We start from the raw sequence: 14,004 nt of genomic DNA, 5'->3' as shown, positions 1-14,004 counted from the left end.
GAAGGAAGAAAGGAGGGAGGGAGGTAGATAAGAATGAGGAAAGATAGAAAGGATGGAAGGAAGGAAGGAAGGAAGGTAGGAGGGAGGGAGATAAGAATGAGGAAAGATAGGAAGGAAGGAAGGAAGGAAGGAAGGAAGGAAGGAAGGGGGAGGGAGATAATAATGAGGAAAGATAGGAAGGAAGGAAAGAAGGAAGGAAGAAAGGAGGGAGGGAGGTAGATAAGAATGAGGAAAGATAGAAAGGATGGAAGGAAGGAAGGAAGGAGGGAGGGAGGGAGATAAGAATGAGGAAAGATAGGAAGGAAGGAAGGAAGGAAGGAAGGAAGGAAGGAAGGAAGGAAGGGGATGGAGATAAGAATGAGGAAAGATAGAAAGGAAGGAAGGAAGGAAGGAGGGAGGGAGATAAGAATGAGGAAAGATAGGAAGGAAGGAAGGAGGGAGGGAGGGAGGGAGGGAGGGAGATAAGAATGAGGAAAGATAGAAAGGAAGGAAGGAAGGAAGGAGGGAGGGAGATAAGAATGAGGAAAGATAGGAAGGAAGGAAGGAAGGAAGGGGGAGGGAGATAACAATGAGGAAAGATAGGAAGGAAGGAAAGAAGGAAGGAAGGAAGGAAGGAAGGAGGGAGGGAGGGAGATAAGAATGAGGAAAGAAGAAGGAAGGAAATCAGAATGAGAGAAGAAATATAGGTAGGAAGGAGGGAGGAAGGGACATAAGAATGAGGAAAGGAAGATAGAAAGGAAGGAAGGAGGGAGGGAAGGAGATAAGAATGAAAAAGAAAGGAAGAAAAATAATAAAGAAGGAAGGAAAATTAAGAATGAAGATAATGAAAAAAGGAAGGACGAATGAAAAATAGAAGGAAGAACGGATGCGCAGACGGACGTTTCATTGGAAGGCAAAACAGATGTGAATGAGATAATTGTGGGACCTACCACCAAAGGTGGCCCTAATTCTCCTGCCTCCGTCATCTCATTCCCCACAGCCATTTCCCCCCCCCCCTGCGCAACCAGGCTGCGCACCTCTAGCCAAGCCTGCTTAGATTGCGGTGGGCTACGGGGATTCGGGGGGGGGTGTCTCCTCCTTCAGGGTCCTTTTCCAAAATATTTTCATACTTCCTGGCTTTGTGCGGGGGGGGGGACGGACGACACTCAGAGCCGAGGTGGCGCAGTGGTTAAATGCAGCACCGCAGGCCACTTCAGCTGACTGTTATCTGCAGTTCGGCTGTTCAAATCTCACCGGCTCAGGGTTGACTCAGCCTTCCATCCTTCCGAGGTGGGTGAAATGAGGACCCGGATTGTTGTTGGGGGTGATATGCTGACTCTGTAAACCGCTTAGAGAGGACTGAAAGCCCTATGAAGCGGTATATAAGTCTAACTGCTATTGCTATTGCTAAACACTCACCTTGAGGATGTCCCTTAGCAACACGTGGCGTTGTAGTACTCGTCCCGGAAGCCATCCTTCCTACTGTCCATCGTGGTGGTCACAAGATCCACACATTCCAGGAACTTGGATTTCTCTGGCACTTCCTAAGGACATACACACCCCCCCCCCAAAAAAAAAAGTTAAAAATACAATTTTGGCAAGAAAGACAGGAGTGGCGTTGACGGGAGGAGGAGAAAAGGCTCCCTTTTGAGTTTATGGTTGAGCCTTAATCAAGAACGATTCTCTACTATTTCACCGGAAATATATAAGTAGAGAATTGAAATATCCGATTGTAAATGTGTTCACAGCGGCTAGAATTGTGTTCCAAAACAAAATGGAAAATTGGGGGGAAAAAAACGAGGAAACACCAACACGGGAGGAAGTTATTCATAAAACAGCAAATTGAAATCAGAGAACAAGAAGATAAACAATTTTATAAGATATGGGATTTGTTTTATCGATGGTTAGATTAAAAAAAATATTGAAATGAAATATACTAGAGAATCTTACAATACAAAGATAATGGAATGAGACAGAATATGATTATAAAGGTGTACTACCATTGGGTGGATTTAGGATGATGTAATGAAATGCCGTAATATAAATTAATTCAAAATTCAGAACATCTCGCATAAAATGAAGTAATGATATAGTCAAACAAATGATTAATAGTGATAATAATGTATACATATATAATAGATCAGTGTTTTCTCAACCTTGGTAACTTGAAGATGTCCGGACTTCAACTCCCAGAATTCCCCAGCCAGCATTTGTTGGCTGGGGAATTCTGGGAGTTGAAGTCCCGGACATCTTGAAGTTGCCAAGGTTGAGAAACACTGTCCTAGACACTGAATTGTTTATACGCGAATGCTGGCTGGGGAATTCTGGGAGTTGAAGTCCAGACATCTTCAAGTTGCCAAGGTTGAGAAACACTGTAATAGATTGATAATATGAGATTTTATATAAATAAAATATAAATTTATATAAATATATAAATAATGTGAGGACGATGGAGAGGATGCACAAAGGTTTTGTATGCAACTGGAAGATGGCTTTATGTTCTATGTTTTGTTCGTGTTTGTCTAAAAAATAAAATAAAAACTATTTTAAAAAAAAGAATGATTCTCAACTCCATCTGGTTAGAAAAGTGTATTTTTACTAAAGATCAAGTGAAGTACAGGTAGTCCTCGGCATACGACCACAGTTCAGCCCAGCATTTCTGTGGCTGAACAAGACCGTTGTTTAGTGAGTTTTGCCCCATTTTACGACCTTTCTGGACAGATTTGTTAAGTGAATCACGGGACTTGTTAAGTTGGTCGCGAAAAGGGGATCACGAAACCCTGGGATATTGCAACCGTCATAAATATGAACTAATTGTCAAGCCTGCTTCAGGCAATGGTCGTAAGTGTGAAAAATGGTCACGTCCCTTTTTTCAGTGCCGTTGTAACTTCGGTCACTAAATGAACTTTTGTAAATCGAGGACTATCTGTATTTTTCAACCCTGTCAATGTTAAGATGCGTGGATTTCAACTTTTCCTTTCTTCCTTTCTTTCTTTTCTTTCTCTTTCTCTTTTCTTTCTTTCTCTTTCTCTACTTTCCTTCTATCCTTCCTTCCTTCCCTTCCTCCCTCATCTCTCTCTCTCCTTTCTTCTCTCCCTCCCTCCCACCTTCCTTTCTTCTCTCCCTCCCTAACTTCCTTTCTTCTCTTCCTCCCTCCTTCTCTCCTCCCTCCTTCCTTCTCTCCCTCCCTCCTTGCCTCCCTTCCTCCTTCCTTGCCTCCCTCCCTCCTCCCTTCTCTCCCTCTCTCCCTCCCTCCTTACTTTCTTCTCTTCCTCCCTCCCTCCTTCTCTCCCTCCTCCCTCCCTCCCTCCCTCCTCCTTCTTTCCCCCTCCCTCCTTGCCTCCCTCCTCCTCCTTGTCTCCCTCCCTCTCCCTCCTTCCTTCTCTCCCTCCCTCCCTCCTTCCTTCCTTGCCTCCCTCTCTCCCTCCCTCCTTATCTCCTTCTCTCCCTCCCTCCTTCTCTCCCTCCCTCCTTCCTTCCTTGCCTCCCTCCCTCTCTCCTCCCTCCTTATCTCCCTCCTCCCTCCCTCCTTCCTTCTCTCCCTCCCTCCTTCTCCCCTCTCTCCTTCCTTCCCTCCCTCCCTCCCTCCCTCCCTCCCTCCTTCCTTCCTTCCTTCCTTCCTTCCTTCCTATGCTGACTGGGGAATTCTGAGAGCGGAAGTCCACGCCTCTTAAGGTTGACCAGATGGGGATTTGAGAATTTCATAGCAGACTAGATCTTCCTTGGGGACCGTCCAGATGGAAGAAGAGGGAAAAAGTCACACCTGAGACTTCTCATTGAGGAAAGCGCGCATCCGGGCCATGGCCTCTTTGACGTGGAACTCTGAATCCGCAGAACTAAAACTTGCTTGCGATAAAGAACTCGGCGAATCTAGAAGAGAGTTGGCGTGGCAGGGTTTTGACCCAACTTGGGTGACCCACCTCCCCTCCAACCTCAATTTAAAAAAAAATGAAAAATTTGGGGAGGGCCATTGGCTGGAAACCCTTTGGGCGGTCCTGATTGAAGACCCCAACATCTCTCGTTGCAGACTGCATCTTCCACAGCTTCATGGACCACCGCCATGAGCCCTGAACGATGGAGATGCTGGTGGAGCAAAGGCCAAAGCTACTGTAGGTCCTCCTAGGACAGGAGACTGCTCACACTTGCCCTCTTAAAGACCTTGTGGACTTCAATTCCCAGAATTCACGGCTGGCTGAGGAATCCTGGGAGTTGAAGTCCACAAGTCTTGAAGCTGCCAAGTTTGGAAACCTCTGGTGTAGTTCCTGTAGAAGGTGGAGACTTGGGCTTTGGGGTGGTCCATCTCTTGCTCCCGCCTTCCGAGGTCAGGTAGGGGCTGGATCCTGGTGGGTGGAGTCCCTGAGCTAAGGGAAAGTCTAGGGTGAAAGGTGGGGTGGACTTTTAAGGACATCTAGTTCACACCAGAGGTGGGTTCCTATCGGTTCGCACCAGTTGGGTAGAAGCGGTTCGTCAAATCTACCAAACCGGTTAGAAGAGGTTCCACCAGTGGACCCAGAAAGCAGGCCACACCTACGGAAGAGGTTCCAAAAATTAGGCATTTTCTAGCGTGGAAAAACGGGAGGGGGGAATTGTATGAAGTTAGATGCTATGTAGCCATAACAACATTCTTTCTAGAAAGCCAAGGTCATCCTTTGTCTTTGTCTTAGATGAGCCGAGGTGGCGCAGTGGTTAAATGCAGCACTGCAGGCTACTTCAGCTAACTGCAGTTCTGCAGTTCGGCTGTTCAAATCTCACCGGCTCAGGGTTGACTCAGCCTTCCGTCCTTCCGAGGTGGGTAAAATGAGGACCCGGATTGTTGTTGGGGGCGATATGCTGACTCTGTAAACCGCTTAGAGAGGGCTGAAAGCCCTAGGAAGCGGTATATAAGTCTAACTGCTATTGCTAACTCTGCACCTGACCGGAACTGGATGGGTGGAAGCTGCCAGCATGGCATGGATGATCGGACCATGTGACGGACTTGTGGGTGTTAGGGCAAGGTGTTATATGTGATATGGGGCCAGGATCTTGAACTTCCAACTGGGAGGGGGAAACCGGGAAGCTTTCAAGATTCGGATTTTCCCAGATGTGCCAACATGTCTCTCTTCATAAATTGGAACTTTGAGGAATCCTTTGCCTTGGACTCTGATTTAATTTCGGATGCTATTTGGAACCCTGACAATATCACTATTTCTCAACCCGAAGCCATTTTTAAGACGGGTGAACTTCAACTCCCAGAATTCCCCAGCCAGCCAGCCAGCCATGCCTGCTGTTCCCCCCCCCCCCACACTCTTACCACCTAAGTGGTAAGAGATTGCAGAGGAAGGGAGGACAAGAGAGTAAGCTGGAGGATTCTGGGAGTTGAAGTCCACCCATCTTAAAAGTGTCCGAAGTTGAGAAACGCTGCTCTAAGAATCGAATCTGAGAAAATTATTAAAATGTGACCGAACATCAATTTTCAACGGATTTTGCACAACCGTAGCCATCTTGAGACAATGCGCGGTGTTAAGATTGACCGCAACGTCATAAAAATGGGTTTTAGGGAAACCGTAGTCCCCCCAAAAAAATTCTTTTAGGTGCAATGCAATGCTGAGATGTCACCCTCCCATCCTCCCCCCTAATCGCATCCTCAGGGACACCCCCCTCCTCCCCCCCCCCCGATTTACCAGCATGTCTAGGATAGCAGCTTCCACTGCTCTCCTTTCCTGCGTAGGGGAAACTGGACGTCTTTGGAAGACGAAGATTGTTCGAACATCCTGTGGCTTCTTACGCACCGGAAGCTGTCGCTGCAGGAGAAAAAGTCATTCATGCCCAGTTTAGAGAGCCGTAATTCACCCCATTCCACTTTTAAGACCCGTGGAACTTCAACTCCCAGAATTCCCCAGCCAGCATAGCTGGCTGGGGAATTCTGGGAGTTGAAGTCCACAGGTCTTAAAATGTCCAACACTGTTCTTAAGCGTCAAAAATCGTCCCTTCCTTTGTGATTTCTTTCCTGAATGGTTGATTTCCGGGATCTTGGCTGGGCCTTCATGCCCACAAGGCTGCTTTCACTTTTTGTTCTTTTTCTTCCTTTTTGTCATCTTCCTTTTCTCTTCGTTCGTTTTTTCCTTCCTTTTCTGTCTTCTTCCTTTTTTCTTTCCTTATCTTTTTTCCTTTTTTCTTCCTTGTCTTTTTGTCTTATCTTTTTACTTTGTCTTCCTTTTCTTCCTTCCCTTTTTTCCCTTTCCTTCCTTCCTTTCTTTCATTTTTTTGTCTTTTTCTTACTTTTTGCCTTCCTTTTCTGTCTTCTTCTTTTTTTCTTTCCTTCTTGTCTTTTCCTTTTTTCTTCCTTCGTCTTTTTGTCTTATCTTTTTTTCTTCCTTTTTTCTTCCGTTTTTCCTTTTCCTTCCTTCCTTTTCTTTTTTTCTTTCATTTTTTTGTCTTTTTCTTACTTTTTGCCTTCCTTTTCTGTCTTCCTTTTTTCTTTCCTTCTTGTCTTTTTTCCTTTTTTCTTCCTTCGTCTTTTTGTCTTATCTTTTTGTCTTCCTTTTTTCCTTTTCCTTCCTTCCTTTTCTTTTTTTCTTTCATTTTTTGTCTTTTTCTTACTTTTTGTCTTCCTTTTCTTGCTTCCTTTTTTCCTTCTTTTTTTGTCTTCTTCCTTTTTCTTCCTTCCTTTTGTCTTCCTTTTCTTTCTTCCTCTCTTTTTCTTACTTTTTTCTTTCTTTTCTTCCTTTTTATTGTCTGCTTCCTGCTTTTTCTTCTTTCTTTCTCCCTTCCTTCCGTTTGGCTGCTACAAATTAATAATTCAAGACAATGCAACTTTCAACTCTGGAGATGCTTTTATTTCTTTTAACTTTCGTTTAGTGCAGGCTCTTTCAACTTGGGTGGGGGGGGGCACAATCTCACCGTCTGTCACCTCCCAGTGCTCATCTCCAAACACCTTGAACTGGTAACATCTCAAAACAATGGGGAAACTTTTTCAATTTTTTGCAATACTGATGATTTGCCATAAATTGTGACAACTGTTTTTGTGATTTGGCGAGGTTCCTGGAGCATCATGGACATGACCACATGGACCTGGTGAGGCAGAACTGAAAGCCGCCTCATTCCAAATCTGGTGTTATTTTCTCTTTTCTTCTCAAGGGGAAACCCCCCCCCCCCAATCTTTTTAGAACTTTAGCACTGATGATGTTACCTAGTTGGGTCATGAAACGTCTGCAAGAAAACAAACCAGCTCAGAGAGCACCATGGAGCTCAGTGTCCTTTTCCTCCTCCTCCTCCCCCTTCTAATACTGATGATGTTACCTAGTTGGGTCATGAAACGTCTGCAAGAAAACAAGCCAGCTCAGAGAGCAGCCAGGAGCGCGCTCTTCCTCCTCCTTTTAGTATAGTTTTTGAGAAGAGATTGGACAACCATTTGTCTGGAATGATACAGGGTCTCCTGCTTGAGCAAGGGGCTGGACTGGATGGCCTCCAAGGTCCTTTCCAACCCTGTTCTTCTCTTAGTTGGGTCATGAAACATCAGAGAGCAACAAGGACCACGAAGGGCACCTTACCTGCTCGACCGATTTGGAAAAGCTGCTTTCAGAAGCCGTTCTGGAAAGGTATAGAGACCCCCTTCGCGCTCTCAAGCGTTGTCCTTGCAAAGCTCGACTGGATCCGGAGTTCAAATGAACAAGGCCAAAAAACGTTCCCTTGCTCCAGATATAATCTCCCACGGAAAGACACCTCTGGCCCCTCCTGGCTCAAATCCCAGGAGTCTGGCGCCCAAGGTGAGCCACATTCCAGCATCCAGGACAGTTGGTGATGTCACAGTGGCCAGCCTCTTGACTCGGACAAAAGGCCACCAACTGACCTTTCCAAAGAAGTCCCTGCAGTTCTGAGGATCTGTGGGCCAATTATCTATCTATCTATCTATCTATCTATCTATCTATCTATCTATCTATCTATCATTTATCTATCAATCTATCAATCAATCAATCAATCTATCATCTATCTATCAATCAATCAATCAATCATCTATCATCTATTTATCTATCAATCAATCATATCTATCATATCATCTATCTATCTATCTATCTATCTATCTATCTATCTATCTATCTATCTATCTATCTATCACCTATTAATCTATCATCTATCTTTCATATCCATCTATCTATCATATCTATCACCTATTTATCTATCATCTATCTATCATATCTATCATATCTTAATCTATCATATCTATCATATCTATCAATCTATCATATCTATCACCTATTTATTTATCTATCATATCTATCTATCATATCTATCACCTATTTATCTATCATCTATCATATCTATCTATCTATCATATCTATCACCTATTTATCTATCATCTATCAATCATATCTATCACCTATTTATCTATCATATCTATCATATCTATCTATCTATCTATCTATCTATCTATCTATCAATCTATCAATCTATCAATCTATCAATCAATCAATCAATCTATCCTATTGTACCCCATCTATCCATCCATCCAATCTATCTATCCTATGTATCCATCCGTCCATCTATCCTATCTGTCCTATCCTATCCATCCAATCCAATCCATCCCATTCATCCAATCCTCTCCATCCCATCCCTCCATCCATGGCTTGTGTACCTGTGTGTTCCATCATAACTCTGGAACGCCTCGAGCAATTTCAACCACACTTGATACACAGATGACTTACTCTCTGGAAACAAATACTGTGGGGGTAAGAGACCCCTAATACCCCTCGGGGTGTGTGTTGTTAAGATACAGCCTGTTGTGTCTTAAAATGGCTTCTACTGTACAAATGGCTCAGTGTGTATGTATGTATGCATGTTCCAGCATAACTCTGAAGCACCTCCAGCAATTTCAACCAAACTTGGCACACAGATGACTTACTCTCTGGAAATAAATACTGTGGGGGTAAGACACCCCTAAGGCCCCTCGGGGGGTGTGTTGTTAAGATACAGCCTGTTGTGCCTTCAAATGGCTTCTACTGTTCTGCCATAAAATGGCTTCTACTGTACACCACAGTGGAGTTGCCATGGTTAACAGCTTCATAGTCCTCCACAAGGGGTCTCCCTCTGGTAAGGGGGTGGGGAACCCAACATTAGAAATTACGCTTGGTCTGGACATTTCCCCCCCTATAAATAAATACTCGGGCAACGCTGAGTTATGAGCTAGTAAAATATCAAACCGTCTTTTTGAGTTTCATCCCATGAAGAGCGAGAAAGCTGCACGTTCTACCTACAAGCCTCTTTCATCCCTGGAAGCTTTCAAGAAGAGTCTGGGTTGCCAATCTTGTCAAAAATGGTGTGGGGGTTTACTTGGGCAGACTAGATGACCTACAAGGTCCCTTCCAACTCTTGTTAATCTGTTATTTTGAGGATCCACCAGAAAGTGGGATGCAATCACATCAGAACTGTGGAAACCAGATTACAAACCAACCACAAACCGACTCGAAAATATAGGCAGACTAGACAGCTCCCATCTCTTAAATTGAGGTCTAAGCTCCTTTAAGTGACTCACACGGTCATTAAGTGAATCCTGCTTCTCCCATTGACTTTGCTTCTTGGAAGCTAGCTGGGAAGGTCACAAATGCTGACCCATCCAGGGACGTTGTAACCGTCGTAACTTACATGCCGGTTGCCAAGCGGCCCAATGTTGACCCTGTGACCATAGCGATGTTGTGACGGTCGTAAGTGCGAGGACCAGTTGCAAGTCCCTTTTTCCCCCCAGTGCTGCTGAAACTTTGAACAGTCACTAAATGAATGATTGTAATGTGAGGATTACCTACAAGCTGCTGTATTCCTTATTTGAGCAAAGCAAGGACGTTGACAAATATTTAACAATGATCCATCATGCTAAAACTTGGTTAGGACGCATCTTGGCTTGATTTTTTTTTAAAAAAATTGGTACATTGTGCAAATGGCACTTGTTGGTTAGTGCTTCCTAGAGGATATGGGGTGATTGATAGCGGTCTTCCAATATCTCAGGGGCTGCCCCAAAGAAGAGGGAGTCAAGCTATTCTCCAAAGCACCTGAGGGCAGAACAAGAAGCAATGGGTGGAAACTAATCAAGGAGAGAAGCAACTTAGAACTAAGGAGGAATTTCCTGACAGTGAGAACAATTAACCAGTGGAACTGCTTGCCTCCAGAAGTTGTGAATGCTCCAACACTGGAAGTCTTTAAGAAGATGTTGGATAGCCATTTGTCTGAAACGGTATAGAGTTTCCTGCCTCGGCACAGGGTTGGACTAGAAGACCTCCAAGGTCCCTTCCAGCTCTGTTATTCTATTTAATCAATCAGAATAGAGCCAGAAAAAGACCTTGGAGGTCTTCTAGTCCAACCCCCTTCTCAAGCAAGAGATTAAAAAAAAATACTTTGCAAAATATTGAAACCCTGTTGAAGAGAACCGAACCGATCCCCAGTCAGGGCAGACCATGGGATCTGTAGTCCTGCATTATTAAAAAGATAGGAAATTTAACGGAATAACAAGAGTTGGAAGGGACCTTGGAAGTCTTCTAGTCCAACCCGCTGCTTAAGCAGGAGACCCTCTACCATTTCAGATAAATGGTTGTCCAATATCTTCTTAAAAACCTCCAGGGGTGGAGCTCCCACAACTTCTGGTGGCAGGTAGTTCCATTGGTTAATTGCCCTTGCTGTTAGGAAATTCCTCCTTAATTCCAGGTTGCTTCTCTACTTGATTAGTTTCCATCCATTGTTTCTCATCTCTCCCCTCTGGCGCTTTGGAGAACAGGCTGACCCCCATCATCTTCGTAACACTGCTATCATGTCTCCCCTAGTCCTTCTTTTCTCTAGCTTGGTTACATCCAAATCCTGCAGCCGTTCTTCACGTGTTTTAGCCTCCAGGCCTTTGATCATCTGAGTTGCTCTTCTCGGCGCTTCCTCCAAAGCCTCAACATCTTTTTTTGTAACCAAAATTGGAGGCAGCATTCCAGGTGATTCCATCCCCCTCTCCTTGTGACACCCCCCAGCCTCGTTCGTGCAATGCGTGGGGCCGTTTGAGCAATGGCATGATTAGCCCACTTATACTGGGACCTCGCTGACACAACAGCGCAACTGCACGCTCGTCTTTCACCATGCTTAAATTCAAAGGGCCGTAGGGACTTAAGAAGCGATCTTAATCAATCGAAGCGTAACGATGTGCATATTGAGAAACAGTAAACAGATAGCAATAGCAGTTAGACTTATATACCGCTTCATAGGGCTTTCAGCCCTCTCTAAGCGGTTTACAGAGTCAGCATATCGTTCCCACAGTCTGGGTGCTCATTTTACCCACCTCGGAAGGATGGAAGGCTGAGTCAACCTTGAGCCGGTGAGATTTGAACCACTGAACTGCAGATAGCAGTCAGCTGAAGTGGCCAGCAGTACTGCACTCTACCCACTGCGCCACCTTCGCTCTTAAGATACTGCCTTCTCTCCCAGATTAGTTTCTGTTGTGGCCCAGCAGGAGCCGTTGGAGCTGCCACCAGACTCCGACAGCGAGGGGCCCTATGAGTCGGCTCTGAACAGGGTTCCGACTCTGAGCAGGGCGCAGAGAGGCTGGTTGGCCACCAGGAGGCGCCTGAGCCTTGGACCAGTGGGGAGGAGACAAGGGAGAGTGAGCCGGAAGCCAGCAGTGAGTTGTTCCTGGATGCACGCCATCGAAGAGCTAGTAGGCGTCAGGAACAATTACGCAATTACAGGTGATTGCACTCAGCTGGTGATCATTAGGCTCCTCTCCAGACTATAAAAAAGACTGCTTGTGCACATGCCCCCCTTTGCAGAAGTCAATGCAGGATTGAATGTCGGAGGACATTACTGTAAGCTTGGCAGGCTGGATTGCTGCCAAGCCTTATCTGTGTTTATTGCTGACCAAGCTTGTCTGTGCTGGATTGCCGCCAAGGACCTGTTTGTCTGTTAATTAAATGCCATAATTTAACTGTGGCTCGGAGTTTGCTCTGGTGTGGAACAAGGGGAGTCAGAACAAGTTTCCATCTGTTGTTTCTTGTCTTGCCTTCAGGTGATTTGGAAAATAAGCTGACCCCCCCCCTCCTCTTCTTTGGGGCAGTTTCCATATTTGAGGGGCTGCCCCGAAGAAGAGGGGGGTATCCAACCTATCCTCTAAAGCCGAGGTCTCCAACCTTAGTCACTTGAAGACTAGTGGACTTCAATTCCCAGAATTCCTCAGCCAGAAAAGCTGGCTGAGGAATTCTGGGAGTTGAAGTCCACAAGTCTTCAAGTGGCCAAGGTTGGAGACCCCTGCTCTAAAGCATCTGAAAGCAGGAGAGGACGCAACGGATGGGAAATTATCAAGGAGAGGAAGCAACCCGGGACATTAACAATTAGAGCAATTGATCAGTAGAACGGAGGTTGGCTGTAGAAGTTGTGGGGGGCTCCATCCCTGGAGGTTTTTAAGAAGAGACCGGACTGCCACTTGTGTGAAATGGTTTTGGGTCTCCTGGTTGAGAAGGGCGTTGGACTAGAAGACCTCCAAGGTCCCTTCCAATTCTTATGATACCATTACTGATGGGAATAGTCCCTTCTGGGTCTCTCTGTCTCTCATTACGCAGCTGAGGGCTCAGCTACCTCTTATCTGACTGTTCTCTAAGCCAGGAGTCCCCAAACTTTCGGACTTCAGGGAACGCTAAATTCATAATTTTAAATCCCACGGGCCACTAATATGATCTGCCTAATGACTGGGTGGGCGTGGCAAGGTGGTCATATGACCGAGTGGGCATGGCCAACTCAATGTCACTTACATCTCCAGTCGATCCTCCACTGCCAGCCACTCCTAGCCTCCCCCCCCACCCCCCGGGCTCCTTAGGGCCCAACAGGAAGCAATTGCTGGAGCTGAGCATCCACCAGGAGAAAAAGCTGGCAAAACAGCTCAGTTCAAATTGGATCTGACCAAGGAGGAGGCTCAGCAGAAGCACCTCACTGAGGACTAGGAGCAGAGGGTTTCCAAGCAGAGGGAAGACCTGCAGGAGTGTAAGGGCCAGGTGTCGGCGCCTGGAGGCTCAGCGGGCTGAGATGGTCAGCCAGTTCCAGGCCATGTTGCAGCCCCACTGGAACGAGGCCCTCCGGCTCTTCGCCACCAGCGGCTCTTCCCTCCAGCCTTCGCCCAAAGCCCCCCACCAGGAGGCTGAAACAGACCCCAAGTGGGAATTTCTGCCCCCCTCCAACCCCCACAAAAAGACCCCCGAGGGGGAGACTCCCTGCAGCCACACAAACGTTCATTGCACGTATCCGTCCCAGGGGCCGTAATTTGAGGACCCCTGATTGAGTGCAATGTAAAAAATGCAAATTGTTTTTCTGCGGAGCACCAAAATTTTCTCGCGGACCCCCAGTTAGAGAGGGCTGCTCTAGGCAGCATCTCTTCCTCCGTCCCCCAAGGTCTTTCCAACATACCATGACTTCAGGTCAGGTCCCTGGCCTCCCCCTTAGGGGCTCGCTACCCCCTTACGCCCTCTTTCCAAGGATTGAACGACCCCCCGCCCAGCCCTTCCCCGGAGACGAAGGTGGAAACTCATCTTTTTTTTTCTCCAAAATAGAACAGAGTATTTATATATTAATGTTAACACTTCTTTCTCTTTACAAAAGGAATCCAGCAGCGAGAATACTAGCCGAAGCAGGAGAAGGCGAGTCACTCAGCCTGCCTCCGCGAAGGAGGGGAGGGGTTACAGTCACCGGCTGAGAGGGAGGCGGGAGGCAGCGGGACCCTGCTGGCTGTTTCACAGCAGTCCTAGCTACAGGGTGGCTTCTCTGGGATCCATCATCCACGGCCTGCCAAGCGACTCTTGGTCCAATAGGGTTGGAAGACAAGTCACCAATTCTGGGCATCCCACAAGGGTCAATTGCTTGAGAAGACGGATACTATTCACCGCCTGGAAGGATGAAAAGCATGAAAAAATTAAATTAAATATTTTTCTCTCTCTCTTTATTTCACTCTCCTTCCTTCTTTCTTTCTTTCCTTCCTTTCTCCCTTCTTTCTTTCTCTTCCTTTCTCCCTCCTTTTCTTTCTTTCTCTTCCTTTCTTTTTCT

General features: G+C 46.1%; 1 protein-coding gene across 8 annotated transcripts in view; it reads right to left on the bottom strand.

Annotated features, from left to right (window-relative positions):
* Positions 1-13,620: 13,620 nt before the first annotated feature.
* TNK2 (tyrosine kinase non receptor 2) overlaps positions 13,621-14,004 on the bottom strand; it is a 101,957-nt gene continuing 101,573 nt past the window's right edge. For all 8 annotated transcript variants that reach the window (XM_087725033.1, XM_087725031.1, XM_087725032.1 and 5 more), the window contains one exon: positions 13,621-13,847. In XM_087725033.1, coding sequence (XP_087581159.1) covers positions 13,841-13,847 — 7 coding nt within the window. In that variant the 3' untranslated portion in view covers positions 13,621-13,840. The remainder of the gene's footprint in view (positions 13,848-14,004) is intronic.

The sequence above is a fragment of the Thamnophis sirtalis genome, unplaced genomic scaffold, assembly GCF_051295495.1.
Source record: "Thamnophis sirtalis isolate CommonGarterSnake01/CBP01778 unplaced genomic scaffold, rThaSir2_p1.2 scaffold_11, whole genome shotgun sequence".
NCBI lineage: Eukaryota > Metazoa > Chordata > Lepidosauria > Squamata > Natricidae > Thamnophis > Thamnophis sirtalis.
Note: the sequence above shows the minus strand (reverse complement) of the source record. Positions and strands in the feature narration are given on the sequence as shown.